Source organism: Crocodylus siamensis, chromosome 6, assembly GCF_052110815.1.
Source record: "Crocodylus siamensis isolate JL-2025a chromosome 6, ASM5211081v1, whole genome shotgun sequence".
In the NCBI taxonomy this organism is placed as follows: Eukaryota; Metazoa; Chordata; order Crocodylia; family Crocodylidae; genus Crocodylus; species Crocodylus siamensis.
The window spans coordinates 27,947,085-27,969,857 of record NC_143400.1 but is presented as its reverse complement, the minus strand read 5'-3'; the positions used below and the strand labels follow the sequence as shown (position 1 = coordinate 27,969,857).

Sequence of the window (22,773 nt, the reverse complement as noted above, 5' to 3'; positions counted from 1 at the left end):
GTGCATAAAGGGGCACCACAGGGCTTCATTTGGTTCATGGTTCCTTGCTCAATAACCTGAACATGCCGTCAGTCTTCCTGCTGGTGCTGCAGAGCCTCTGTGCTTGGCAAGCGAAGCTGGCCACGCCAAGCCCCAGACCTCCTTGCTGTGGGCCACCAGCATTGATACAATGTGATACGAAATGATGCAATCTGATGTTACCTTCCACCCTGCCATGCCGACCATGCCACATCTACCCATCATGGCAGTGTCCAGCTATTTCCCACCCACCACACACCCACGTTCCTAACGTTCTCTGGTGGTGCCCCCATGCCACCAATCCCTGCGCCCACACTTCCGAGCTCCTCACAGGTCATTGCTGTGGCAAGATGCCAAGTCACAACTGCTTACCTCTGGCACACCACGGCCACGTTGGTTGGGAAGCCCCAGTGTGTTGGGCTGCCTCAGCCCCATTTCCCAGGTTATGATGACATTACATGATATGGTACAGAATAATCTTCTTGCGGTTTCTTATCTTCTGTTGTACTTAGGTCACACTGCAGCTGTTGTGCCCTAAGGAACCATAGTAGAGCAATCGCAGCCGGTCACACATGCTTGGTGTGTTACAGAGTATCGTATGAGATTACGTATTGATTGCAATATGTACTGGTTGTGCTGTATATTGATTGTATTAGATATCAATTGCACTGCAACTGCTAGGTTCTAGTACATGAAATGGACCAACCTTGTTGCATCTTGTCCATCCTATTCTTCTATCATGCCATCTTCTATATTGACTCGATTGCATCAATCATCTTCTGCAAGTCCTACTACTGCATCAACCACATGCCATATCATTGTTACATTACGTTGCATTGTATTGTACTGAACTGTGTTGTTTCCATTATATTATAGTATCATATTGATCGTATATTATATTGTATTATGTTGCATTGTATTGCACTGTATTGCATCCATTATATTATACTATATTGTATTATATTACATTGATCAACATGAACTGATATTTGATCATTGTAATGGATACAATGCAATACAATGTATTGTACAGTATAATATATATATTGGATTGTGTTGCTTCTAGTCTAGCATGTGGCTGTCCATTGGGGAGGTCACTGCTCGGGCACGGAGCCCTGGCCTTCAAGCAGCGATGCATGGCAAAGGCAGGGAGGAAGCACGTGGCCAAAAAACAAGGATCTCTCGCATCCGGTCCTTGTTGCTGTCATGCCCTATGCGGCCTAGCCATCACCCTCTCCTCTCTGCTTTGTCGTTTTTCTCCTTTTTCCTCTCTCCCCCATTCTCTTTTGTCCCTCCCTTTATCTTTCCCTCTTCCTTTCTCTCTTCTCCCCCAACCCCCTCCTGCTGGATGTGGTCACTTTCGCTTGCAAAGGCTGAACAACAGTATGGGATGGTACAGTATATTACATTGATGCTATTACAGTGCGTTACCTTACTCTATATTGTAGTGCATCACTGGCTACCATTAGAGGACAGGAGGTTACACGATGGGAGCAGATCAGTGGTGGGTGCTGAGGGGTAGGCCTGGCACTCCCGGGTCAGGGTCAGGCACCATATCTGCTCAGCGTGCCCCACAGCTGCCTGTGCATGCCCCCAGTGCTGGCATTGGGCTGCCAGGTGAGAGTCATGAGGTGGGATGGGGTGGGTGCAGGATCATGAGGTGGAGGAAGATCCCGTCCCAGAGCAGATGAGACAGCATACCTGAGTTCAGGGGGCTCAGTGGGTGGGGTGGCAGAGGCAGCATGCAGGCTCAGGTGTGCAGGTTGCAGGGTGGCAGGGGCAGTGCTTGGGCTCAGGCACGCAGGGTGGCAGGGGCAGTGTGAGGGCCGGCTGCGGGGGCGGGGGCGGGGGGAGGCCGAAGCCCGCGTGCGCGGGGCTGAGCCCGCTCCCCGCCCCGCATCGCCGCCGCCGCCGCTGCTGCAGGAAAGCGCCAGAAGCCGCGCGGGTCCGGCCCCGCCATGAGCCCCGCGCCGCGCCTGCTGCCGCTGCTACTGCTGCCCCTGCTGCGCGGTAGGACGGGGACGGGGACGGGGACGGGGGTGCGGGCCACGCCGGGCGTGCGGGGCCCCCTGACCCCCAGCTCCCCGCAGCGCTGCCGCTCAAGGAGGATGAGGCGCCTGCGTCCCCGGGGCAGGGGCCGGAGGCGGCCGCGGGCTCCCCGCTGCCCACGCGGGGCCTGGCCGAGCTGCTGGACGGCGCGGCGCTGAGGACGGGCTTCGTGCAACCGGCGGGTAGGAGCCGCGGGCCCCGGGCGGGGGTGTGTGGGGGGGTGTTGCGGGGCTCGTCTCACCTCGCTGTCCCCCCGCAGCTCCCGCCGAGCCGCCCCCCGCTCCGGCGCCCGAGACAGCGGTGGGGGCCTCGGCCTCCTCCCAGCTCCGGCTCCTTCCCACCCCGCCGGGCTCCACCGCTGCCCCGGCCCCCGCCCCGCAGCGCCCCCGCGCCGCCACGGGCACCTTCGGCCCCGACGGCGACGACGAGACCACCACCACCACCCTCATCACCACCACCACCGTCACCGTTACCACCCTACGGCCCGGTGAGCGCGCGCGGCAGGGGTGGGGGCACCGCTGGGGCGGGGGGGAGCACCGCTGGGGGGCAGGTCCTAACCCCCCCCCAGTCGCCTGCGCCCAGGAGCTGCGGGGGCCCGAGGGGCTGGTGGAGTCGCCGGCGCGGGGCCCCGACCTGGGGGGCGTGGACTGCACCTACGACATCGTCGTCTACCTGGGCTACGGCATCGAGGTGCAGGTGAGCCGGGCGGGGGCGGGGGCGGGGCCTGGGGGGCCAGGAGCGGGGCCTGGCTGCGCTAACCCCGCTCCCCCGCAGGTGCAGCTGCTGAGCCTGCCCGAGGGGGCGGCGCTGGCGGTGGAGGGGCCGAGCTCGGCCGGGGGCCCCCCGGTGCTGCTGGCTAACGCGTCGCTCATGGCCGAGGGCCGCGTCCTGCGCAGCCCCAGCAACCGCCTGCGCGTGCGGTTTCGCAGCGCCGCCGCCGCCCGCCACCCTGGCGCCTTCCGCCTGCGCTACCAGGGTGAGCCCCCCGCCGTCCGGGGAGAGACCTCCGACTCTTTGAGGGAACTCGGCACTGCATGCACTTCCCTGACCCCTGAGGAGGGACGCGCCCTTTAAGGCATTACCCTCCCTTGAAAGGCTCTCCCCATCCCTTTAAGGGCCCCCCAACTTTTCAGTCCCTGTCCCTGTACGGGAATGTAGTGGCCCCCTTAAGCACTTCCCCACTCCTTCGCGGGAACACTGCCCCTGATGGGGGCGCTTCCTCCCTGCCCGTTTAAGAGATTCCCACCAACCCTCCCCTTTAAGGGAACTCCCTTTCCTTTGAATAGATGGAGGTGGCTGCCACTTCCTCCCTGGGCACCCTCAGCATCCTGCTTCTTTCAAGAAAGGCCCTGCCCCTTTAAGAAACAGAGGTAGCTGTTGCTTCCTCCCTGCCCCTTTGGGAGCCTTTTTCTTTTTGAGGGTCTGCCTCATAGCCTTTGACAGGATGGAGTTAGTGGGGTCCATTTAAAGGGCACACTTAACACCCTAGCTTAGCAGGACACATCCTGCTGTCCTTTTAAGAGCCCCCTTTTGCTTCTCCCTCCCTGGAGCTGGAGGTGCCCTTGGTGAGTGGGGGTGGGTGCCCCCATCTTTTCTTTCCTGCAGACAAAAATCTGCAGGGTGTTTTTTTTGTCCTCCAGACCAAAAGTGCTGGGAGGGCTGCACCTGACACCTGTGCTCTGCCCCCCACAGCCTTCCTGCTGAGCTGCGCCTTCCCCAGCCAGCCTGACAACGGGGATGTCACTGTCACGGACCTGCACCCAGGTGGCTCCGCCACCTTTAAGTGTGCACCTGGCTTCCGGCTCCAGGGCGCCGAGACCCTCGTCTGCCTCAACGTGTCACGGCCGCGCTGGAGCGGGCCCAGCCCCCTCTGCCTGGGTGAGCTCCCCCGTCCCCCTGCGGCTGCATCGGGGCTGGGGGTCAGGGGGCCTGTCCTCTGACCCCCCGGCCCCACCTGGCAGCAGCGTGTGGGGGCCTGGTGCGCAACGCCTCACGGGGCCGCCTGGCCCTGCCGGGGGCGCCTGGCCTGGGCCCAGGCCTGAACCTGAACCTGAACCTGAGCTGCCGCTGGGAGCTGGAGGCAGCGCCAGGGCAGCGTCTGCACCTGCACTTTGAGCGCCTGGCTCTGGACGAGGATGCCGACCGGTGAGCGGGTGCCGGGTGGGGGGAGGTGGGGTGGGACACCTGACCTCTGACCTCTGCCCACCGCAGGCTGGTGGTGCGTGGCGGTGCGGCGGCCCAGGCCCCTGTGCTCTTCGATTCAGATGTGGATGACGTGCCTGAGCGCGGGCTGCAGAGCGACGGCCCCCACCTGCAGCTCAGCTTGGTGTCTGATGGCGCCCATGCCCCACCACTGCTGGCATTGCGCTATGAGGGTGAGTCCCCACAACCCCTATGCGGGACAGGGTCTGGGGCACCACTGTGCTGCTGACCCCCGCCCACCCCACAGCCTTCTCTGCCGACCGGTGCTATGAGCCCTTCCTGCCTCATGGCAACTTCAGCAGCACTGACCCCAGCTTCGGGCCTGGTGCCCTCGTCACTTTTGCCTGCACCCCTGGCTACGCCCTGGCACCTGGCCCCCGCACCATCCAGTGCCAGGATGCACCGCCTCACTGGAACGGCTCCGAGCCCCTTTGCAAAGGTACTGCCCTGTGCTCCTTGTGCCTGGCCCGCCGCTCCCAGACACTCCTCAGATCCCCATGGTGCCCCTCACTCCCAACCCACTGCCCCCTGGCGGCGCTGCCTTCATGGACCATGTGCTGGCAGCGCTGTGCGGGGGGGAGCTGTCAGAGCCGGCCGGCGTGGTGCTCTCCCCCGACTGGCCACAGAGTTATGGGCCGGGCCAGGACTGTGTCTGGACCATCCACGTGCAGGAGGAGAAGCGGGTGCTGCTGGACATGGAGATGTAGGTGCCACAACCCTGCCATGGGCCCCACCCCTTGTCCCTACCCCCACAAACCCTGAAAGGGGACATCCAAAAACTCTTGCCCCCCCCTTTTCCTGAATTCCACCAAGAAAACAGGATCCCCTTTGCCCCTTTCCCAAGCCCCCCATGTTTTTCTGGGACCACTCTAGAAAACTGGATCCTCCTTCCCCCAAGTGACGGCCCCTGACTGCCCTTTTCCCCAGCCCCTCCCTTGGGATCCTACCACTGCCACCAGTTTTTGGCTGGGATCCAACCCTGGGTGTCGGGGGGCCACAGGGTCTAGCCCCGCCCCCGCTCACTAGTGTCTGTTTCTTCTCTCCCTTTGTGTTTTCCCCCCAACCCCCACCCCTCCCAACAGCCTGAACCTGCGAGGGCAGGACACGCTGACCGTGCTAGACGGGGCAGGGTTGGCAGGGCGGGTCCTGGGGCAGTTTCTGGGCTCCCGGCCCCGCTTCCAGCTCACGTCGTCCGGGGCCGCAGCCACTGTGCAGCTGCAGGCCGACCCTACAGGGCCCCCGCCGAGCCCCAGCCAGGGTTTCCTGCTGCGCTACACTGGTACAGCTCAGGGGGCAGGGGGCTGGGGGGACTTGGCAGGCTGCAGGCCCTTGACCCATCTCCCTCCTGTGCAGAGGTGGACCGCAACGACACATGCCCCGAGCTGCCGGCTGTGCCAGGAGGCTGGCGCTCCGCCTCGCATGGTGCCCTCATCCGCGGCACTGTGCTCACCTTCCAGTGCCAGCCTGGCTACGCTCTGGTGGGTGCTGACGTACTCACCTGCCAGTGGGACCTGGCCTGGAGCGGGCCTCCCCCAGCCTGCCACCGCGGTGAGTCGGGTTGGGGGGGCATGTTGTGGGGGGTGCAGGCAGGAGTGGGGGGACCCTGCCCTGACCAGTGCCCCCCTGGTGCAGTGGTGAACTGCGTGGACCCCGGCGAGGTGGCACATGGGAGGCGCAGTGCCTCAGATGGGCGCTTCCCGCTGGGCGCGCAGGTACGGTTCCGCTGCAATGATGGGTACGCGCTGGAGGGCACTGCCACGCTGACCTGCCACGCACGTGACACCGGTGCACCCAAGTGGAGCGACCGTGTCCCCAAGTGTGTCTGTGAGTGCAAGGGATGGGGTGGAGGGAGGTCACAGGACAGGGGACGGGGACCCAGTGCTGAGAACCTGCCCCCCACAGTGCAGTACGAGCCCTGTCTCAACCCGGGTGTGCCAGCGCATGGCTACCAGACGCTCTATAAGCACCACTACCAGGCGGGAGAGTCGCTGCGCTTCTTCTGCTATGAGGGCTATGAACTGCTCGGACATGTCACCATCACCTGCCTGCCTGGGCGGCCCAGTGCCTGGACCGGGCCCCCGCCACGCTGCAAGGGTATAACCCCCAACCCCCCAGTGCCTGGACTGGGCCCCACCCCACTACAAGGGGATGATGACCCCTGACCACTTTCCCAGTGCCTGGACTTCCCCCTCACTGCAAGGAGAATGTCCTCCCCAGGCCCCGCCCCCAAGATCTCCACAGCCCCCAATACTACCCCTCACTCCCATCCCCCCACAGTGCCTGTGCCCCTCACTCCCAACCTGCAGCCCCCCAGTGCCCTTCACTCCTGTCTCTCCCTCAGTGGCCTACGAGGAGCTGCTGGATGAACGCAAGCTGGAAGGTGAGTGGGGCGGGGCGGGGGGCTGGACAAGGGTCGGGGAGCTACAGTGAGTCCAGGAGCAGTCTAAGGGGCTCCTGGTCTCTAATTGGCAGTCACCCAGACGACAGACCCCTCCCGCCACATGGGGGGCAGGGGCCTGGCGCTTGCTGTCTTCCTGCCGGTGGTCCTGGTCCTGCTGCTGCTTGGTGCTATCTACGTCTATTACACCAGGTACAGGCTGGGCGGGGCTGGGGCATGGTGCAGGGGACGGGGTTTTCAGGCCACTCTGGATGGGACCTAGGGGCAGGGTTTAGGGGGTTCTTAAAGGGGTACCCAGATTTCACCTCTATGAGCTGGGTCTTAAAGGGAGGTTTGCTGAGTGAGTGGGACATAAGCATTAAAGGGGGGGTGGATTTCCTGGTGAGGAGGTGTTTCTTAAAGGGATACTGTCTTTTCCCTGAAGGTGGTTAAATGGGCAACCCAGGCCATTCCTTCTGAAAGGGATGGCGGTGGGGAATGGGCAAGGAACTGGAAGGGGCAAAGCCCTGCCCCCCCCCATCTCATGCCCCACCCCCCCAGGTTCCAGGGCAAGTCGCTGTTTGGGTTCTCGTTTTCCAGCTCACACAGCTACAGTCCCATCACTGTCGAATCTGACTTCAACAACCCACTCTATGAGGCTGGCGTGAGTACGCCCCACACCCCACTCCTTGGATGCCTGGATTCCTCCCCGCCCCACAATGGTGTGGGTGGCTGGGACTTGTGACTGATGGAGGTTTTGCTGCCCCACAGGACACCAGGGAGTACGAAGTCTCCATCTGAAGGCGCCAGGTGGGGGTGGGGGGGGGCCATGAGGCCCCCTCCTGCTCCCCTCCCGCAAAATGCGGGCCAGGGTCAGGCCAGGACTGGACCCAGGATGCCAAGGCCTCGTTCCTGTGAGGGGGGGTCCGCCACTTGGCTCCTGAGCTGTCCCAGTATGCCTTGTGGCCCCTTCAGCCCCACCCTGTAAATAACCAGGATTCCATGTGCCAAGGCTCACGCACCCCATTTCCCTGCCCCCCCCCAGCTTCATTACGGTCATGACCAAGGTCCTCACTCCTCCCCACTGCCCAGTTAATTTAAATGGTGTCCTATTTATTTCTGTATTTATTAATTTATTTGTGGCAGGTTCAGGAATGGCCCCCCCTAGGAGTTTTAGGCCCTTAAAGGAGACAGTGAACTATGGCAGGAGGAAAATTGTTCTAGAGCTGGGGGGCGGGGGGTGTTAAAAATGCTTCAAGGCTATAAAAATAATGCAGGAGGATGTTTATTTTGGGTCCTTGAAGAGCATAGGCTTTTGGGAAGGGATCCCTTTAAGGAATTTTAAATAAAAATGGGAGGGGATTTACTCCCCAAAGCATCCCTTTTAAGGTCCATTGCTTGGCTTGAGCTCAAGGGGGCTTTTATTTTGGAACTCATCCCTTTAAGATTTAAAGCAACAAATGGGGGAGGGACGGCTCTAAGCAATCTGGGGGACACTAACGCAGGCCTTAAGGGAAACTGTGTTGAAGGGAGGAGCCCTCATCCCTTTAAGATCACAGCCACTATTTTTAAGTGGAGTGTAGGAGGGCAAAGATTCCTGTGCCGTTCTTCAGATGGATACCCCCAGAAGGGGTAACGGCGGAGGGCGGGGTACCACAGGCCCCGCCCCCTTGGGGGTTTCCGATCCTCTCTTCCGGCCCGTTGGAGCAATAACAATAAAGGAGTGAATCGCCTTTGTACAAGCCCACGGATCTGCCTCTGCCTCGGGAAGGGGGCGGAGCCTAAGGAGGCACCCCCGCGGGTCCTGAAGGGAAACCCCACCCACTCCAGTACCCCTTTGGGCTCCGCCCCTTTGACCCTTCCCCCACTAGGCCACGCCCCTGGCAGTCTCCCTATCAAGCCCTGCCCCTTGCTAGGGCCTGCCCCATACACCCTCCCCACTGGGCACCGCCTTCGAGAACATCCCGTTAGGCCCCGCCCCTTTGCCCCTCCCCACTAGATCCCGTCTCCCTGCTTAGTTCCACCCCCTTTAGACATGCGAGGCCCCAGCCTCATTGCTTCCGGCCCTTTTGGGGTGGCCATGGCTAAGCCCCACCCCTTTATGCACGCACCAAGTTTCGCCCCTATTTACCATACTCCTTGATTTCGCCTTGTAGCCCCGCCCCTCCAGCGCGCCAAATAGGGAGCATGGCGTTGGGCGCATGCGTAGTGAAAGGCTTTGGACATGGTAACGCGTATGCGTGCTGGTTCACTGAGCGGGAAGGGGGGGCGAAATTGATAAGGTGCGCATGCCCACCTGCATTGCGGGAGGGAGCTGGCATGCAAGGGTTGCGGCTGCGCAGTGAAAGAGAGGCGCCGCCGCATAAGTTCTTCAAAGAGCCGTGCGGCACATCAGGGCACATGCGCTCTGGAGAGAGGACGAAGGCTTCTGCGCATGCGCCGCGGGGCTGCCTGTGCTAGAGGGACTTCAGGACTCGCCTTACGCGTTGACGGGTCAGGGCAGCGCTCCAGTGGCGAGTGCATGCGCAACCTTGTGATCCGAGCTGGAACGCATGCCCAGAGGCGCCGGGACGGCTGGAGGGGGCAAAAAGGCATAAAAATGGCGGCCAATCAGCTTGGGGCCTGGGCCTGATTCCTTCTGGTCTGCGTCGCCTGCTGTAGTCTGAGCCTGGACCTGGAGCTGCCCCCGGGGTCAGTCAGGCTCAAGCCCAACTGGTGTCCTGTGCATATCTCCAGGACAGCCGCCACATCGGCATGACCCACTGTGCTCAACGCCAGACCTGGCTTAGCCCTGCAAGATGGCTGCTGCCATGGTGTGACGGGCTGTGGGCAGTGTCTAGCCTGGCCTAGCACCCCAAGACGGCCACTGCCTTGGTGTGACAGCCTGGGGTCACTGTTGGCCCTTGTGTGGCCACATGTGACTCCTCTTTGCTGACTACCTGGCCTGATCTAGGTTGCTAAGGTGGCTGCCATGTTGGCATGACCTCTTTTGGGTCACTGCCTGGGCTGCCTCAAGGTGGCGCAACCTGCCATCGTGTTCCAAGATGGCCCTCCCATTGACCTGAAGTCTTCCTCCTCCTGCAGGCAGCCATGGACCCCGTGGTAATGGAGGAAGAAGGGGAAGTGACCTCGGGGATGCAGCTGCTGGCAGTGGAGGATCCTGCGGGCCCTGAGGAGGCGCTGGCCGAGGCAGAGGAGGAGCCACGGGGGCAAGAGAAAGAGGCAGTGGCAGGCGGGGAGGAAGACTGGTGTGTGGGCTGCAGTGATGAAGAAGTGGAGGCTCCCGAAGCCTGGATGCCACCACCCACTGACATCCGGCGCCTGTATGAGCTCATCGCAGCGCAGGGCAGCCTGGAGCTGCAGGGCGAGAGCCTGCCCCGCCGGGCCCCCACGCCCGAGCCTGACAGCGAGGAGGATGAGCGCTCCGATGGGCCCCCGGCCAGTGAGGAAGAGGAGGAGGAGAAGTGAGCACTTGGCTTGAGCAAAGGGATATGGGTCGGGAGTGAGGGGCACCGCTGGAAAGCCATGGGGCTCTGTGGGTGTGTTGGGGGGGCTGCGGGTTGAGTGAGGGGCACCGCTGGAGGCCGAGAGGCTATTGTGGGCTGAAGGGCAGGGCTGAGGGGTCCCATGGGGTTCCCCCATTCCTGTCACCCCCCCAGTGACCTCTCTGTCCCCAGGCCCCACATCCCGACTGAGTTTGACTTTGACGACGAACCTGCCTCACCCAAAAGCACCCTCATTGACCGCCGCAGAGCACCAGGTAAGCCCATGGGGGAACCCTGGGACCTGGGCCCAGCAGGGGCGGGGGGTCCAGGCAACCCTAGGGCTGATGCACGCACTTGCCGCAGGCGCGGGGTCGCGCAGCCAGAAGCGGGAGGCGCGGCTGGATAAGGTGCTATCAGACATGCAGCGCCACAAGCAGCTGGAGGAGCAGATCCTGCGGACAGGGCGTGACCTCTTCCAGTTGGACAGCGGTGATGAACCCATGCCCAAGCGCTCCTCTGGGCTCTTCCTGCGCCAGCGCAAGTACTGACCCCTTTCCAGGACCGTGCCGCTGCGGGAACCTCAAACCCAGGTGTGGTAAGGTGGCAGATGAGAGGAGTGATGACCACCTGCCCAGCCAGTGGTAGGAGGGACCAAGGGCTGTGGGGGATGAAGTGGAATCAGCTCCTGGAGTGATGGATAGCTGGCCCGGCTCAGGGGAGGCTGAGAAGTTTGGAGGGGGTGCACGTTGAAGCTGCCTGCTTATGGTACAGGGACCACTCCCATCCTGGCTATGATGAGCCTGGCACCCCTGTTGCCCCTCAGCTGGGGTGACCACCCAGGAAAGCCCCAATAAAGTGTCTGCTGCCCCCTTCTATTGCCTCCATGCTCATCCCTGCTTGCAGCTTGAGGGGGTCAGGTGTTTAATGCAGCCAGGAGGGTATTTAATCCAGGCATCTCCCCATTTTGGAAAAAGACATTTAGTTTCCTCCCCCCAGCCACTCACCCTCCCCTTAAAAATACTTGTTTTAATTCTTAATGTTTCTGGCGCACTTAAAGCAGGAGAATGATTATTCTAATCCCCTTCCTGTTAAATTTGCCTATCCCCTTTTCCAGCTGAAGGCATGCCTGCCCCTTTAAACTCCTCATAGGGATTTTTCCCAGGTCCTTATAGGGATGATTTTAGAATAAAAGCCTATTTGGTTAGAACCACGTTTTAGAAGTGCAGCTCCCTAAAAGGAAGGAGAAATTGGGGCAGTGGCAGTACCAAAACATGCTTTATTTGGAAATGTACAAAAGAGGGGCAGGGAGAGGATAGCACCAGCAGGAGGAAGGAGAAGGGGAAGGGAAGGGGTGGGGCCTGGCCAAACCCCGCCCCATCACTCGCTGTTGTCTTCATCACTGCTGATGATGCCGTGGAGCTGGGACCAGTCAGGGCGGGTGCGGGGGGGGCTGGGCGCTGGTGGGCTGCTGGGTGCTGCGTACAAGCTCCACACGTTGTGGCGGCGTGGGCGGCCTACACAGGGAGGGCAGAGGTCAGAACGTGAGGGAACCCAGGCATTCAGCCCTGCCCCTCCGCTCAGTCGCTGTACGCACCATGGGAGGGAATGATGTTGCCCAAGTCCAGCGCAGCCACCTCAGCCTCCTGCTCACGGCGCAGGCGCACCTCCTGGCACCGCTGCAGTGATGGGCGCCCTGCAGGGTGGGGAGGAAGGGTGTTGAGTGGGCCTGTGGGGTCGTCCATAGCCCCAACCCCCCTGGCACTCACCATCCAGCCCGAGTGCAGCCAGCTCCTGGCGCAGTACAGCGACGCGCTCCCGCCGGCTTCGGCACCCACCCAGCAGCTTGCGATAGTTGGGCCGCATGCCGCAGACCCGCAGGTACCGCTTCAGGCGCCGCACCGCTGGGGCATCCTCTGGCTCTTGCTTTCCCCTCCGCAGCCGGCCCTGTGTGCACACACTGGTCAGCCAGATACTGCCCCCCTACCGCCCTCCTGTGCCCCGTCCAGCCCCAAACACCTGGATCCCCTGCTGTTTTACTGGCCCAGAGCAATCGGCCCCGCCCCCGGGACACCTGGGTCCCACACACACCTTCTGCTTCTTGCCCCCAGCCGTGTTGTGGGAGCGGATGTTCTTTTCCGGCGGGCAGGTGTTCTCCTCGTCGGAGGAGGAAGAGGATGAGGAGTCTCCAGCTTCTGCCTCCCACTCCTTGCTCCCAGCCTCCTCCTCCAGCACGGACCCCTCTGGGCTCTCAGTGCTGTTGGCCTTCATCTTTTTGGCCTCAGGGCTCTTGACATCCCTGGCCCTTGGCTTCTTGGCCTCTAGGCTCCCCATGTCCCTAGGGCTCAGCTCCTTTGCCTCTGGGCTCTTGAGGTACTCAGCCCTCAATTTCTTAGTCTCTGGGCTTTTGGCCTCCCTGTCTGAGTCATCACTGTTGGAACTGGACTCTGGGGAAGGCGAAGGGCTGGGGCTGGCGCTGTTCTCGCACTCAGCGGCAGGTCCGGGCTCCTTGGCCTGCCCAGACAGGTTGGGGTTGGCATGGGCAGGACCCGCGGTGTGGGGCGGGGGGGGGGCCAACATGGGGAGTCCTCACCTGTGCACGCAGCTCAGCCTCCACCAGGTGCTGCAGCAGCCGCTTCTCGCCCGGCATCAGGCTCCCTTGCCCCGACTGCGCCATGAACTGGCGTTGCACGGCCCCTGGTGTCAGTGCACTGTAGAGGCATCAGCATAGGTGCAGCTCCCGGCTGGCTCCCACCGTCCTGTGCTGCCCTGGAGTCAGGGCAGCCCAGCTCCCACAATCCTTTGTGCCCCAATGAACCCAGCTATCTCAGCTCCCAGAATCTTTTGCTGTCCCCTACAACCCCATCATGGAACCCAGGCGGCCCAGCTTCCACAATCCTTTGCTCCCTCCAAGAAACCTAGGCGTCCTCAGTCCCACAATTTTCTGCTCCCCACAATGGACCCGTGGGCCCCGCCTCCCAGAATCCCTTGCGCTGCCACACTAGTCCCCCAGGGAACCCAGGTGCCCCGGCTCCCAGAATGCTTTCCTCTCCTCGGGGTCACCTGGGGTCGCGGCTGTCCTGGAATAGCCGCCGCGTGAATTCGCGCAGCTCCTGCTCTTGCTCCCTTTCCACCGCCATCGCCACGCCAGCCGGCCGCCGTAGCCCGCCAAGCGCCGCCGCGGGGGCCGACGGGACATGTAGTCCCGGCTACTAGCAAACCGATGAGGAGCCGCGGGGGCTCACGGGACACGTAGTCCGCGGAAAGGGCAAGCCAAGGGGAAGCCGGGTGGGGTCGGGGCGTCACGCGCCAGGTTCTCTCGGAAACAAACGGGCCAATGGGCGGGCGCGCGGGGCATGGCGGGAAGAGGCGGCGCGCGGGGCCCGCCGGGACTGCTGCTCGCCCCGGCCCCGCGCGGGGCACGCCGGGAGTGCTGCTCGGTTCGCGGTGCATGCCGGGCTGGGGGCATGAACGGCGCCGGGGCCGAGGCTGAGCCGGGCGGACACAAGCGGCGCTACCGGGCCCTCAAGCGGCGCCTCAAGCTACTGGTCTACGTGCGCGGGGGGGTAGCGCGGGGGGAGGGCAAGGCGAGGGGCAGGAGCTGCGGGCCCCCGTGACGCCCCCTCCCCCCCCCAGGAGCAGGAGTGCTTCCAGGAGGAGTTGAGGAAGGCACAGCGCAGACTGCTCAAGGTGTCGCGGGATAAGAGGTGATGGGTGTGCTGTGGGGAGGGAATAGGAATGGGGGGGCACCGTGTGTGGGAGCCGTGACAGCGTCATTCCTTTCACCCCCCCCCCACAGTTTCCTGCTGGACCGGCTGCTGCAGTACGAGCACGTGGATGAGGAGTCCTCGGGTATGTGTGGGGGGCCTATCTGCTGATTTTGGGGGGGCTGCCAGCTCTGTGCATGAGGGGCACAGATCTCTGTCCCCCCTGATGTCTTCTTTCCGTCTTTGCCACAGACTCAGAGGCGACGGCCTCCTCCGACAACAGCGATGGGGAAGGTCCCAAGGGCACAGTTGAGCCCCCGCCCATGAAGAGGTGAGGTCCCACGCGCAGATTTGTGCACACACTTGTCCAGAGTATGGTCTGGGGTGGGGAGGGGCATTATCAAGACAAAAATACTTGCTTTCAACATGCCTGTTCAGGCTTCGCAAGGTGGCAATCACCTACTTGTGCCACAGACTATCGTGGCTGCTTTGGGTGGCGTGGAGTGCGGTCAGCAGGGGAAAGTAGTATTCAATATGGCTGTCCCGGCTTTTTAGGTGGGCATGCGCTGGGGGCTTGCCAGGTTCAGATGTGGCTGCTAAATCCTCCCTGCCTGTAGCCCCCACAATGTTTCTTTGTTCCTCAGGAAGCGGAGCCCCCAGCTGGGTGGTGCCTCATCCCCGTCATCCTCTGGCCTCTCCCTGCAAGCGACCACTGCCTTCCCGCTGCCGGGGTCTGGAGCCCCCTCCCCCTACCTCAGCTCAGTGAGTAGGAACCAGCCTCTCCACCCCCCTGCTTTGCAGAGTGGGCAGGGAACAGAGAAACCCTCTGCTGAGGTTGTGGGTGTCTTTTACCAGTACCAAAGATGGCTGCTGTGACCAAATGCTAGGGTCCAAGATGACTGACAGGCCTCCCTGTGCAGGGCGTGGGGCTCCGGTCTGAGTGACATAGGTCATTTTCTTTGCTAGTACCTAATATGGTTGCCAGGGCTTCTTTTATTATGTTCAGTGAGGGCAAAGTACCTATACTTTAGGTTTTGCTAAGTTCCAATATGGGGGGCTTCCTTGGCAGGCAGCTGGGATGCCTGCCAAGCAAATCTCCCTGGTCCTAATTACTTCTCTGCAGGGTGTGGGGCATAGCCACATGGCAGCTTATCCTCATTCTCCACAGATGGCATCTCCCCCCTACAGCCCCTTTCCTGCTGAGTACCTGGCGCCTGAGCCTGGCGCTGCCCGGCAGGCCCCTGACCGCCGCGCCAAGGCCCCCCGCAAGCTCCAGGTACACCACAGGTGCATGTGGGGGTGGAGTGCCTGGCGCCAAGGTGGCTGCCAGGCCCTGGGGGGAGGTGGTGGTATATGCCAGGCCCCAAAATGGCTGCATTGACATGCTCCCTCCCCTGCAGATGGCATCGGCTGAGTGTTCGGTGGGGGGGGCGCTGGGGTTTGGGCCAGGCCGGGGTGGGGGCCCAGGCACCCTGCCCCCACTCTCGGCCTCTGCCAAGCTGCCGCCGCCGCCAGTGCCCTGCACGGTGCCGCAGCAGATGTTCAGCGACACGGCTGAGGGCAGCGGCGACGACCCCCTGGACGGCGATGATGAGCTCGTCATTGACATCCCCGAGTGACCCCTGACCCCAATAAACACTGCCTCTGCTCCCACCCACTCTGGCCACTGTCTGGGGGGGGGCGCCCCTTTAAGAGGGCGCTGGGGTTTCTGCCTGGGAGGGAGAAAACTACAAAGTTAAAGGGGGATTGACTCGAGATTCAGATGGGTTCTAGAGAAGAGAAAATCCCAGCTTGAAGGGGTGGCTTGAGGTCCACCCAGTTAGGGGGGTCCTGGGAGCCCGGACGCCTCGGTTCTCACCCCATACCAACCTGACACTAAAGTGTGGGGGATGGGGGGTGCTCTGTGCTGCTTCTGGGGTCCCCATTACCCTTGGGTGCACCACAGACCCAGCCACAGCCTCATGACGCTGTGAACTGGTCGCTGGTGGGCAGAGCCTGTGGGACTAGATGGGGTGGGGCTAAGAAAGGTGTGTCTGGCCCACCCATTAACCCCTTCCGGCCCTGGCCCCTCCCCTGCTGGGGCAGCTCCCTGCGGGGATACCCAAGCCCAGGGGAGCGCGGCTCATCTGGGAACTGCTGGAAACCCCCACAGTGGTGGGGGGGGAGTTCCGTGGGGGCACCCCGGCCTTCTGGGAAGCCGCCCCCAGAGCTGGTTAGGATGCAGCTTCTGGCCTGGCTGCGCTGCTTGCCTGCGCAGCCCAGCCCCTGGGGCTCAGAGCTTACGGCACTCAGGCCCAGGTGTGCTGCGCCCCCCCCCAGCCCTCCCCCCAGTTCCCATCTCCCCAGGTGCTTCCAGGGTCCTCGTTATACTTGGGTGCACCCCAGAGCCAGCCACAGCCTCATGATGCTGCCCCAGTGCCTACCCATGTGGGACAAGGCTGGCGTGAGATGGGGCTGCTGCAGCCTGGGCCTATTGCCGGGAAATGCTGGGGCCCAGGGGCTTCCCCAGCCCTTCCCCTTCCCCCATGGGATCAGTTTCTGTCTGCCCTGGACAGTCCCCTGCCTCCCACAGCCTGGGCTGCGGGTCCAGAGTGAGGGGCACCGCTGTGTGGGGGGACACTCTGCAAGCTGGGAGTCGGGGGCACCGCTGTTGGGGGCTGCGGGTCAAGAGCGAGGGGCACTATCATTGGGAGGGGCCCTGGGTTGGGAGTGAGGGGCACCGCTGTCCTGGAAGCTGTGGGTTGGGAGTGAGGAGCATCGCGGTGGCATGGTGGGGTGGGGGCTGTGGGTCAGGAGTGAGGGGCACCGCTGTGGCGGGGGGCCTGCCTCCCTGGTTTCCACGGTTACGTGTCAGGGTTTCATGACCCGCGAAAGCGGAAGCATTGCGGGCTCAGGCTGAAACCACAGCCTGTGCAGGGGGGCCGGGGGGGGGCAGCCCCGGGGGTCCCAGCGGATCCCCGAGAGCGGAAGGGGAAGCTTGGAGATTCTCCAGGGAGAGAAAATGAAACTCCCCTGGGGGATAAAAGCCCTGCGGTCGCCGGACACCCGGACACAGCTCGGCACGGACAGACACACGGACCCTGACCCCCGGCCGGCATGAGAGCGCTCGGTGAGCTGTGGGTTGGGAGCAAGGGGTATCATTGTGAGGGGGCTGTGGGTGGGGAGTGAGGGGCACCACTGGCTGACCTTTGCTCCCAGGCCTGGCGGTGGTGCTGTCTGCACTGCTGGGGGCCGGGGGGTCCCGGCCACCACCCCCACCACGCTGGGCCCTGGGGCTGGGCCCCGAGTTCAGGAGCAGCTGGAAACTGGCCCAGAAGCTGCTGGTGGAGACACGGGAGCTGACACGCGACTTCGTGAGTGTGGATGGGACAAGGGGCTGGCGGACAACGGTTGGGTGGGGCTGGGGATAGGGAGCAGCACTTGGGGGGCTGTGAGGGGGTGGGGGCCTCTCAGGCAGAGCGTTGGGGACTTGGGTGTGGGGGTGCTAGGCCTGGGTGCTGGCAGCAGCAGATTGAACAGCTTCCTACCGATACGGGGTGAGAGGGGTTGAGGGGCTCCCAGAAGCATGGGTTAACACTCCTGTCCCCCCACAGGTGTTGCGGCACCTGCCTGGGGTCCAGCTCCAGCTCCTGCCACTCTCGGAGCAGCTCCTCCCCAGAAGCCTCCGCACCCAGGATTGGTTGGGCCTGACGGTGAGATGTGCCTGGATGCTGGGATTCCCTGGGGTTCAGGGGACTTTGGCAGCCCAGATACTTGGGTTCTCTGGGGCTCAGGATTGTTGACAGCGCGGATACCTGGGTTCTGACTCTTCCAGGATCTGACCCTCCCTTCCCCCTGTGCAGGTGCTGGCGCGGCTGCAGGGGCTAGGGGCAGCACTGCCGCAGTGCCGGGGGGCCCTGTCCAGGATGGGGCTCCCAGGGGGGGACCCCGAATTTGCACAACGGCTGCAGGATGTGGACTGGGACCTGCGTGACCTCGCCCATCACGTGACCTACCAGGTATGACCAGGGCATTGGGGGGGGGGGTCCATCTATCTGACACCACTGGGGGGGACTGTGGGTTGAGAGTGAGGGGTATTGCTCTAACCTTGTCTGCTTTCTCTCCACAGCTCTCAGTGGCCGGAGCCCCCCCCGTGCCGCCGCCCAGGCCCCCCCCACCAGCCCCTCGAGCTTTCTGGCGCCGGCTGCAGGCCACGGCGGTCACGCTACGCTCCCTGGAGGCCGTGCTGGCCCACGCCGCCCGCGACTTCACCCTGCTGCGGCGCCTGGTGCCCGCACCCCTCTGACCCTGGAGACCCAGTCATCCGGGTCCCCAGCACTTGCACTGAGCCACCAACCCAGGCATCTGGGGCACCCCTAGCTCCGTGCACCAGGCCTCTCCCATTGACAGAGAACCCAGGTGTGTGGGATCTCAGCAGCCCCTGCTCTCCGCCCCGACCCAGCACCCAGGCATGTGGGCCCCTCTTATGTGCACTGACTCACCATGTCCTGTACCCCACCAGGGACGAGGCACCCGGGTTCCCAGCCCCCCCTCACACACACACTACCACAGTCAGGGGAGAGAACCCAGGTGTCTGGGCTGTGCCCTGCTGCGGGTAATGCTGTTATTTATAGACCCACATCGGGTTGTTCTCTTTAATTAACGTATCTATTTTGTGCCTATTTATTGCCAGAGTTTTATTGAGATGGTTATTTATTGTGCAAATAAATAAATTTATTATGCAAATCAGACAAGCTTCCTGCTGTCTCCTGCTGCCAGAACCTTCCTCTCCACCCCCATTTTCCTCTCCTGCTGGGTCCAGATGCCTGCCTTCCCTGGGGCTGTACTCCTGGCTCCCCAGTGGTCTCTGCACTGGTTCCTGCTGGCTTTGTCTTCCTGGTCCTGCTAGTTTACACTGGGCCTCACAGGCTTCTACACTGGGATGCTGCCTCCTTCCCCAGCCGGTCCCAGTTGGCGTTGACTGGTGGTACTGCTTTGCAGTGGGCTCGGATACTCCTCGCTAAGAAATTGGGTCAAATCCTGGCAACAGCTGCCGGCTGCCGCCATATTTTGTCCTGGCACAGCCTCCGATCCACTGTAAAGGGGCTGAAGACCCCCCCGGCGGGCGGCCATGATAGTTCCAAACTGTCACGTGGCTGATAGGAAGCGCTGGCGCTGCCATAATGATTAGTGGCACGGGCGCCGGCGCTGAGCTGCCCTGGAGGCGGCCATCTTGGCCCCGGTCCAGCCCAGCGGCCATCTTGGCTTTTGGCAAGTCCTCTCAGTGTCAAAGGGAGGAGAAGGCGGCCGGCAGCCATCTTAGCTTCTGGCAAAGCCCCTCTTGGAGCTGTGGGGGGATCTCCCGGCCTAGCTGCCCCGTGCAGACCCCGGCCCCGAGCGACCAGGACCGCCCCGCCCACCCAGGATTCGAGGTGAAGAGGGGTGGGCAGGGCCAGTGCGTGACGCCCCGTAAGAGCTGTCACGTGACCGGATGGTCATGTGACCCGGCTAGACGCAGGCGACTCTGCTTCGACTCCCGCGACCCTGTGGGTCTTAAAGGTGCAGGGACCCCCGCGCGCCTACAGTCACGTGACCCCGCACGGAAGGGGGCGGGGCGGGCCTGGGGGAGGACTGGAGGGGAAAAGGGTAGGGGCGGGGCCTGACACGAATGGGGTGGGCATGGTGGCGGGGCATGAGTTCGGGTAGGGGCTTGGAGCAGGTGGGTGTGGGGACCCCTGCTAGTAGGCGGGGTCTGGGGCAGAAGGGGGCGGGGCCCAGATGGTCCTGCCCCTCCCGTCTCAGCTTCTCTTTGGTTTCAGGCCCCGCCCCCATGGGGTCGGAGGTCCCCGGTGGGGCCTGGCAGCCCCTCCCCTGCTCGGAAGGTGAGTGACGCTCCCTTGCCCCTCCCCCCTCAGTTGGCCCCCCCGCCCTGAATCCCTCCCCCCCCCCATGCAGATGATGAGCCCGCCCTGCCCCCCGGGACCTCTGACCTCACCAGCTGGAGGAACGGCATCGCGTTCTGGTCAGCAAGGGGCGGGGCCTGGGCTCAAGGGGCAGGGCTTGAGTTTGGGGGAGCCTCCTGTGGTCCATGGAGGGGTGGGACTTGTGGGAGGGGTGGAGCCTATTGGAAGGAGGTGGGGCCTAGGGCTGGGGGTGGGGCCTCTCAGCATCTCCCTCCTGGTCCCCAGGATCCTGGGCCTGTGCAACAACTTCGCCTACGTGGTGATGCTCAGCGCCGCCCACGACGTCCTGCGGCAACACCAGGGGCCACCCAATGGCACGCAGCCGGTAGGGGGCAGGGGCAGGAGGGTGGGGGTGGGTCCTCTGGGCTGGGACCTCCAGTAACTGCGGTAACAGGCTCTGCCCCTCTCCTGCAGGGCCCTCCAGAGCCGCTGTCCTCTAATGGGTCATCGCGCTACGATTGCAATGCCATGTCAACGGGGGTGAGTGGCAGGCTGCAGGGGCAGAGCTTAAAGGGAGGAGGGGCTCTGGGGGCGGGGCCTGACATGATCCTACCCCCCAGGCCGTGCTGCTGGCCGACATCCTGCCCACTCTGGTCATCAAAGTCTCAGCCCCCTTCTACGTCCACCTGCTGCCCTACAGGTGAGCCACACCCCAGTGCATTGTGGGGAGGGACTATGCTTTAGGACTTTGCAAGTAGGGGTTGTATCCCAGTGCATGGTGTGTACCAGGGCTAGGGGAGGGACCTATACTACCCCTCCCCCAGGACTGACCCTGCTCCTTGCTCCTCCAGCCTTCGGGTGGGGATCTGCGTACTCAGTGCCTGGGGCAGCTTCCTGCTCGTTGCTGTGGCACCCAGCGTGGCCCTCAGCTTGGCAGGTGAGTGCATTGTGGGTAGGGGGGTGGGGCCACAGCTGCTGGGGCATTGTGGGTAAGGGGGTCCCGCTCAGCACCTTCCTTGTGCATCATGGGAGGGGCCTGGTCCTTGCTGGATTGAGGGTTGCTTCCACCCTGTGCATCATGGGAAGGGGCCCAGGCCCTGGTGCATTGTGGGTTGTTTCTGCTCCCCAGGTGTGGTGCTGGCCAGCGTGTCATCGGGGCTTGGGGAGATCACCTTCCTGGCGCTCACCGCCTTCTACCCCAGGTAGCACTGGCCACCAGGGCCCTTCCTGCCTCCAGCAGAGCCGGGAGCCCAGACACCTGGGTTCCTTGTTCTGTGCTGGGGGGTGCGGTGGGGTGGCTGCACACCTGGTGTCTTTCTTTGGTGTTAATGGGATTGAGGGGCCCAGACACATGGGCTCCTAAACCCCCACCCCCTTCTGCAGTGGGCTGGTGTCATGGTGGTCATCGGGCACAGGGGCCGCGGGGCTGCTGGGGGCCGTGTCCTACCTGGGGCTGACGCAGGCAGGGCTCAGCCCCTCCCAGACCCTGCTGGCCATGATGGGGGTGCCTCTCGTCCTGCTGCTCAGGTCAGTGCTGGGGGGCAGGGGTGATGGGAGGGAGGCCCAATGGTTAGAGCTGTCCCTAACACCTTCCTTGTTGTAGTTATTGGTGCCTGTTGCTGTCTCCGACCCCTGAGACCCCCTCCCCCACCCAGCAGCCCCTCCTGGAAGGGGGAGCCCCCAAGCCAGGTAAGTAGGGGGACTGGGGGGTTGTGGTCGGGTCTGAGGTGGGGGGGTCGCAGAAGGATAGGGGGGTCTTGAGGGTTGTGGCTGCATGTGGGGGGGGCTACAAAGGGGATGGGGGGGCCACAGGTCTAAGCCCCACTGCCCCCGTGCCCACAGAGCCTGGGCCAGCGTCACTGAGCCTGGCAGACAAGGGCCGCATCATGAAGGTGAGCTGTGGTTGGGGCAGGGGGGTGTCAATGTGGGGGGTGGTCTTTGGGCCTTGGGGGGGGGAGGAGAGTCTCTCACCCCCTCCCTCCCATACCCCCACAGGGCCTCATCTGGCACCTGCTGCCTCTGGGCCTCGTGTACTTTGCCGAGTACTTCATCAACCAGGGGCTGGTGAGTTGGGGGCCAGGGGTGTCGAGGAAGTATTGGGGGGGCCTGACTGGGCTCTGACCCCCCCTTTCTGCCCTGTCTCCCCCAGTTCGAGCTGCTCTACTTTCCTCAGTTGCAGCTGACACACCCACAGCAGTACCGCTGGTGAGAGGCAGCCCCGGATCCCCCATTTCCCTTAGTACCCTCCTCACCAGCCTGTCTGACCCCCCCTTTCCCTCGGCGGCAGGTACCAGCTGCTGTACCAGCTTGGCGTCTTCATATCGCGCTCCTCACTGCGCTGTGTCCAGCTTCGAGCCACCTGGGTCCTGGCCCTGCTGCAGGTAATGACCCCTGATCTCTGACGCCCTCTGGGATCAGGGGAGGGACTCACCCCACGACCCCCTCAGCTGACTCCAGTCTCCGGCAGTGTGTGAACCTGGTGGTGCTGACGGCAGCCGTGGCCTTCCGCTTCCTGCCTGGCATCGCCGTGGCCTTTGTGGTGGTGCTGTATGAGGGGCTGCTGGGGGGTGCCGCCTACGTCAACACCTTCCACAACATCGCCCTTGAGGTCAGGGGGTCACTGGGGCGGGTGGGAGGGGAATGGGATAAGTGACGTACGCGGGGGGGTGGGCGTGAGGACTGGGGGAAGGAGATGAGTGTGACACAGGGGAGGGGGCCACAGCGGGGAACCCTTGGGGCAGGAAGGGGCTGACCCTGACTTGGGCGCTGGGCCACGTGGGGGAAGGGAAATCCCATGACATGACAGGGTCACCCCCATTTAATGCTCCCCCGGCTGCGGGTTTCGCACAGGTGCTGGTGCAGCGGGAGCGGGAGTTCGCGCTGGGCGTGGCATGCATGGCCGACACGTTGGGCATCTCACTGGCCGGCATCACTGCCCTCCCCGCCCACGACTACTTCTGCCGCCTGCCCTGATCCCTCCAAGCCTGAGTCCAATACAGCTCCTGCCTCTGTCCAAGTGTCTTTGTCTTCGTGGGGGTGAAATGGGGACTGGGGGG

The 22,773-nt window shown here is 63.0% G+C and overlaps 6 protein-coding genes across 20 annotated transcripts; 5 read left to right on the top strand and 1 right to left on the bottom strand.

Annotated features, from left to right (window-relative positions):
- The first annotated feature begins 1,844 nt into the window (after positions 1 to 1,844).
- Positions 1,845 to 8,378, top strand: SEZ6L2 (seizure related 6 homolog like 2). Of its 5 annotated transcripts, none has more exons than XM_090051704.1 (19): positions 1,845 to 2,028; positions 2,109 to 2,249; positions 2,327 to 2,554; positions 2,636 to 2,763; positions 2,842 to 3,043; positions 3,354 to 3,437; positions 3,760 to 3,945; positions 4,029 to 4,212; positions 4,279 to 4,442; positions 4,517 to 4,708; positions 4,834 to 4,972; positions 5,352 to 5,548; positions 5,623 to 5,817; positions 5,902 to 6,093; positions 6,172 to 6,363; positions 6,611 to 6,649; positions 6,742 to 6,859; positions 7,092 to 7,310; positions 7,418 to 8,378. In XM_090051704.1, the coding sequence occupies exons 1-19, from the start codon at positions 1,977 to 1,979 to the stop codon at positions 7,632 to 7,634; spliced, it is 3,069 nt and encodes a 1,022-aa protein (XP_089907830.1). In that variant the 5' UTR covers positions 1,845 to 1,976; the 3' UTR covers positions 7,635 to 8,378. The 5 variants fall into 5 exon arrangements, with proteins under 5 accessions (XP_089907830.1, XP_089907833.1, XP_089907832.1 ...); XM_090051707.1 differs by having other exon boundaries at positions 7,247 to 7,310; positions 7,418 to 7,596; XM_090051706.1 differs by having other exon boundaries at positions 7,208 to 7,310; positions 7,418 to 7,596.
- Positions 8,379 to 8,526: 148 nt separating this feature from the next.
- On the top strand, positions 8,527 to 11,003 carry PAGR1 (PAXIP1 associated glutamate rich protein 1). 3 transcript variants are annotated; one of them, XM_090051775.1, is made up of 4 exons: positions 8,527 to 9,139; positions 9,731 to 10,110; positions 10,324 to 10,406; positions 10,495 to 11,003. In XM_090051775.1, the coding sequence occupies exons 2-4, from the start codon at positions 9,737 to 9,739 to the stop codon at positions 10,677 to 10,679; spliced, it is 642 nt and encodes a 213-aa protein (XP_089907901.1). In that variant the 5' UTR covers positions 8,527 to 9,139; positions 9,731 to 9,736; the 3' UTR covers positions 10,680 to 11,003. The 3 variants fall into 3 exon arrangements, with proteins under 3 accessions (XP_089907901.1, XP_089907899.1, XP_089907900.1); XM_090051773.1 differs by having other exon boundaries at positions 8,527 to 9,237; XM_090051774.1 differs by having other exon boundaries at positions 8,527 to 9,337.
- Positions 11,004 to 11,390: 387 nt separating this feature from the next.
- Positions 11,391 to 13,375, bottom strand: HIRIP3 (HIRA interacting protein 3). 2 transcript variants are annotated; one of them, XM_090051758.1, is made up of 6 exons: positions 13,192 to 13,375; positions 12,722 to 12,839; positions 12,220 to 12,642; positions 11,898 to 12,075; positions 11,726 to 11,824; positions 11,391 to 11,645 (listed from the first exon to the last, which is right to left on the bottom strand). In XM_090051758.1, exons 1-6 carry the CDS (start codon positions 13,266 to 13,268, stop codon positions 11,509 to 11,511), a joined length of 1,032 nt encoding a protein of 343 aa, XP_089907884.1. In that variant the 5' UTR covers positions 13,269 to 13,375; the 3' UTR covers positions 11,391 to 11,508. The 2 variants fall into 2 exon arrangements, with proteins under 2 accessions (XP_089907884.1, XP_089907885.1); XM_090051759.1 differs by having other exon boundaries at positions 12,722 to 12,887; positions 13,192 to 13,290.
- Positions 13,376 to 13,447: 72 nt separating this feature from the next.
- Positions 13,448 to 15,488, top strand: INO80E (INO80 complex subunit E). 2 transcript variants are annotated; one of them, XM_090051769.1, is made up of 7 exons: positions 13,448 to 13,682; positions 13,765 to 13,835; positions 13,928 to 13,980; positions 14,088 to 14,166; positions 14,480 to 14,597; positions 15,004 to 15,111; positions 15,236 to 15,488. In XM_090051769.1, exons 1-7 carry the CDS (start codon positions 13,485 to 13,487, stop codon positions 15,452 to 15,454), a joined length of 846 nt encoding a protein of 281 aa, XP_089907895.1. In that variant the 5' UTR covers positions 13,448 to 13,484; the 3' UTR covers positions 15,455 to 15,488. The 2 variants fall into 2 exon arrangements, with proteins under 2 accessions (XP_089907895.1, XP_089907894.1); XM_090051768.1 differs by having other exon boundaries at positions 14,959 to 15,111.
- A 141-nt stretch (positions 15,489 to 15,629) lies between these two features.
- On the top strand, positions 15,630 to 18,562 carry IL27 (interleukin 27). The gene is made up of 5 exons (XM_090051779.1): positions 15,630 to 16,944; positions 17,034 to 17,188; positions 17,429 to 17,527; positions 17,678 to 17,833; positions 17,944 to 18,562. The coding sequence occupies exons 1-5, from the start codon at positions 16,932 to 16,934 to the stop codon at positions 18,118 to 18,120; spliced, it is 600 nt and encodes a 199-aa protein (XP_089907905.1). The 5' UTR covers positions 15,630 to 16,931; the 3' UTR covers positions 18,121 to 18,562.
- Positions 18,563 to 19,107: 545 nt separating this feature from the next.
- On the top strand, positions 19,108 to 22,728 carry CLN3 (CLN3 lysosomal/endosomal transmembrane protein, battenin). 7 transcript variants are annotated; one of them, XM_090051719.1, is made up of 16 exons: positions 19,108 to 19,373; positions 19,634 to 19,696; positions 19,770 to 19,836; positions 20,003 to 20,102; positions 20,192 to 20,257; positions 20,338 to 20,417; positions 20,569 to 20,654; positions 20,847 to 20,919; positions 21,101 to 21,244; positions 21,321 to 21,406; positions 21,560 to 21,609; positions 21,713 to 21,781; positions 21,867 to 21,922; positions 22,005 to 22,098; positions 22,185 to 22,325; positions 22,568 to 22,728. In XM_090051719.1, exons 2-16 carry the CDS (start codon positions 19,645 to 19,647, stop codon positions 22,688 to 22,690), a joined length of 1,287 nt encoding a protein of 428 aa, XP_089907845.1. In that variant the 5' UTR covers positions 19,108 to 19,373; positions 19,634 to 19,644; the 3' UTR covers positions 22,691 to 22,728. The 7 variants fall into 7 exon arrangements, with proteins under 7 accessions (XP_089907845.1, XP_089907850.1, XP_089907848.1 ...); XM_090051722.1 differs by lacking the exon at positions 19,108 to 19,373 and adding an exon at positions 19,438 to 19,460; XM_090051721.1 differs by lacking the exon at positions 19,108 to 19,373 and adding an exon at positions 19,454 to 19,533.
- The last annotated feature ends 45 nt before the right edge of the window (positions 22,729 to 22,773 follow it).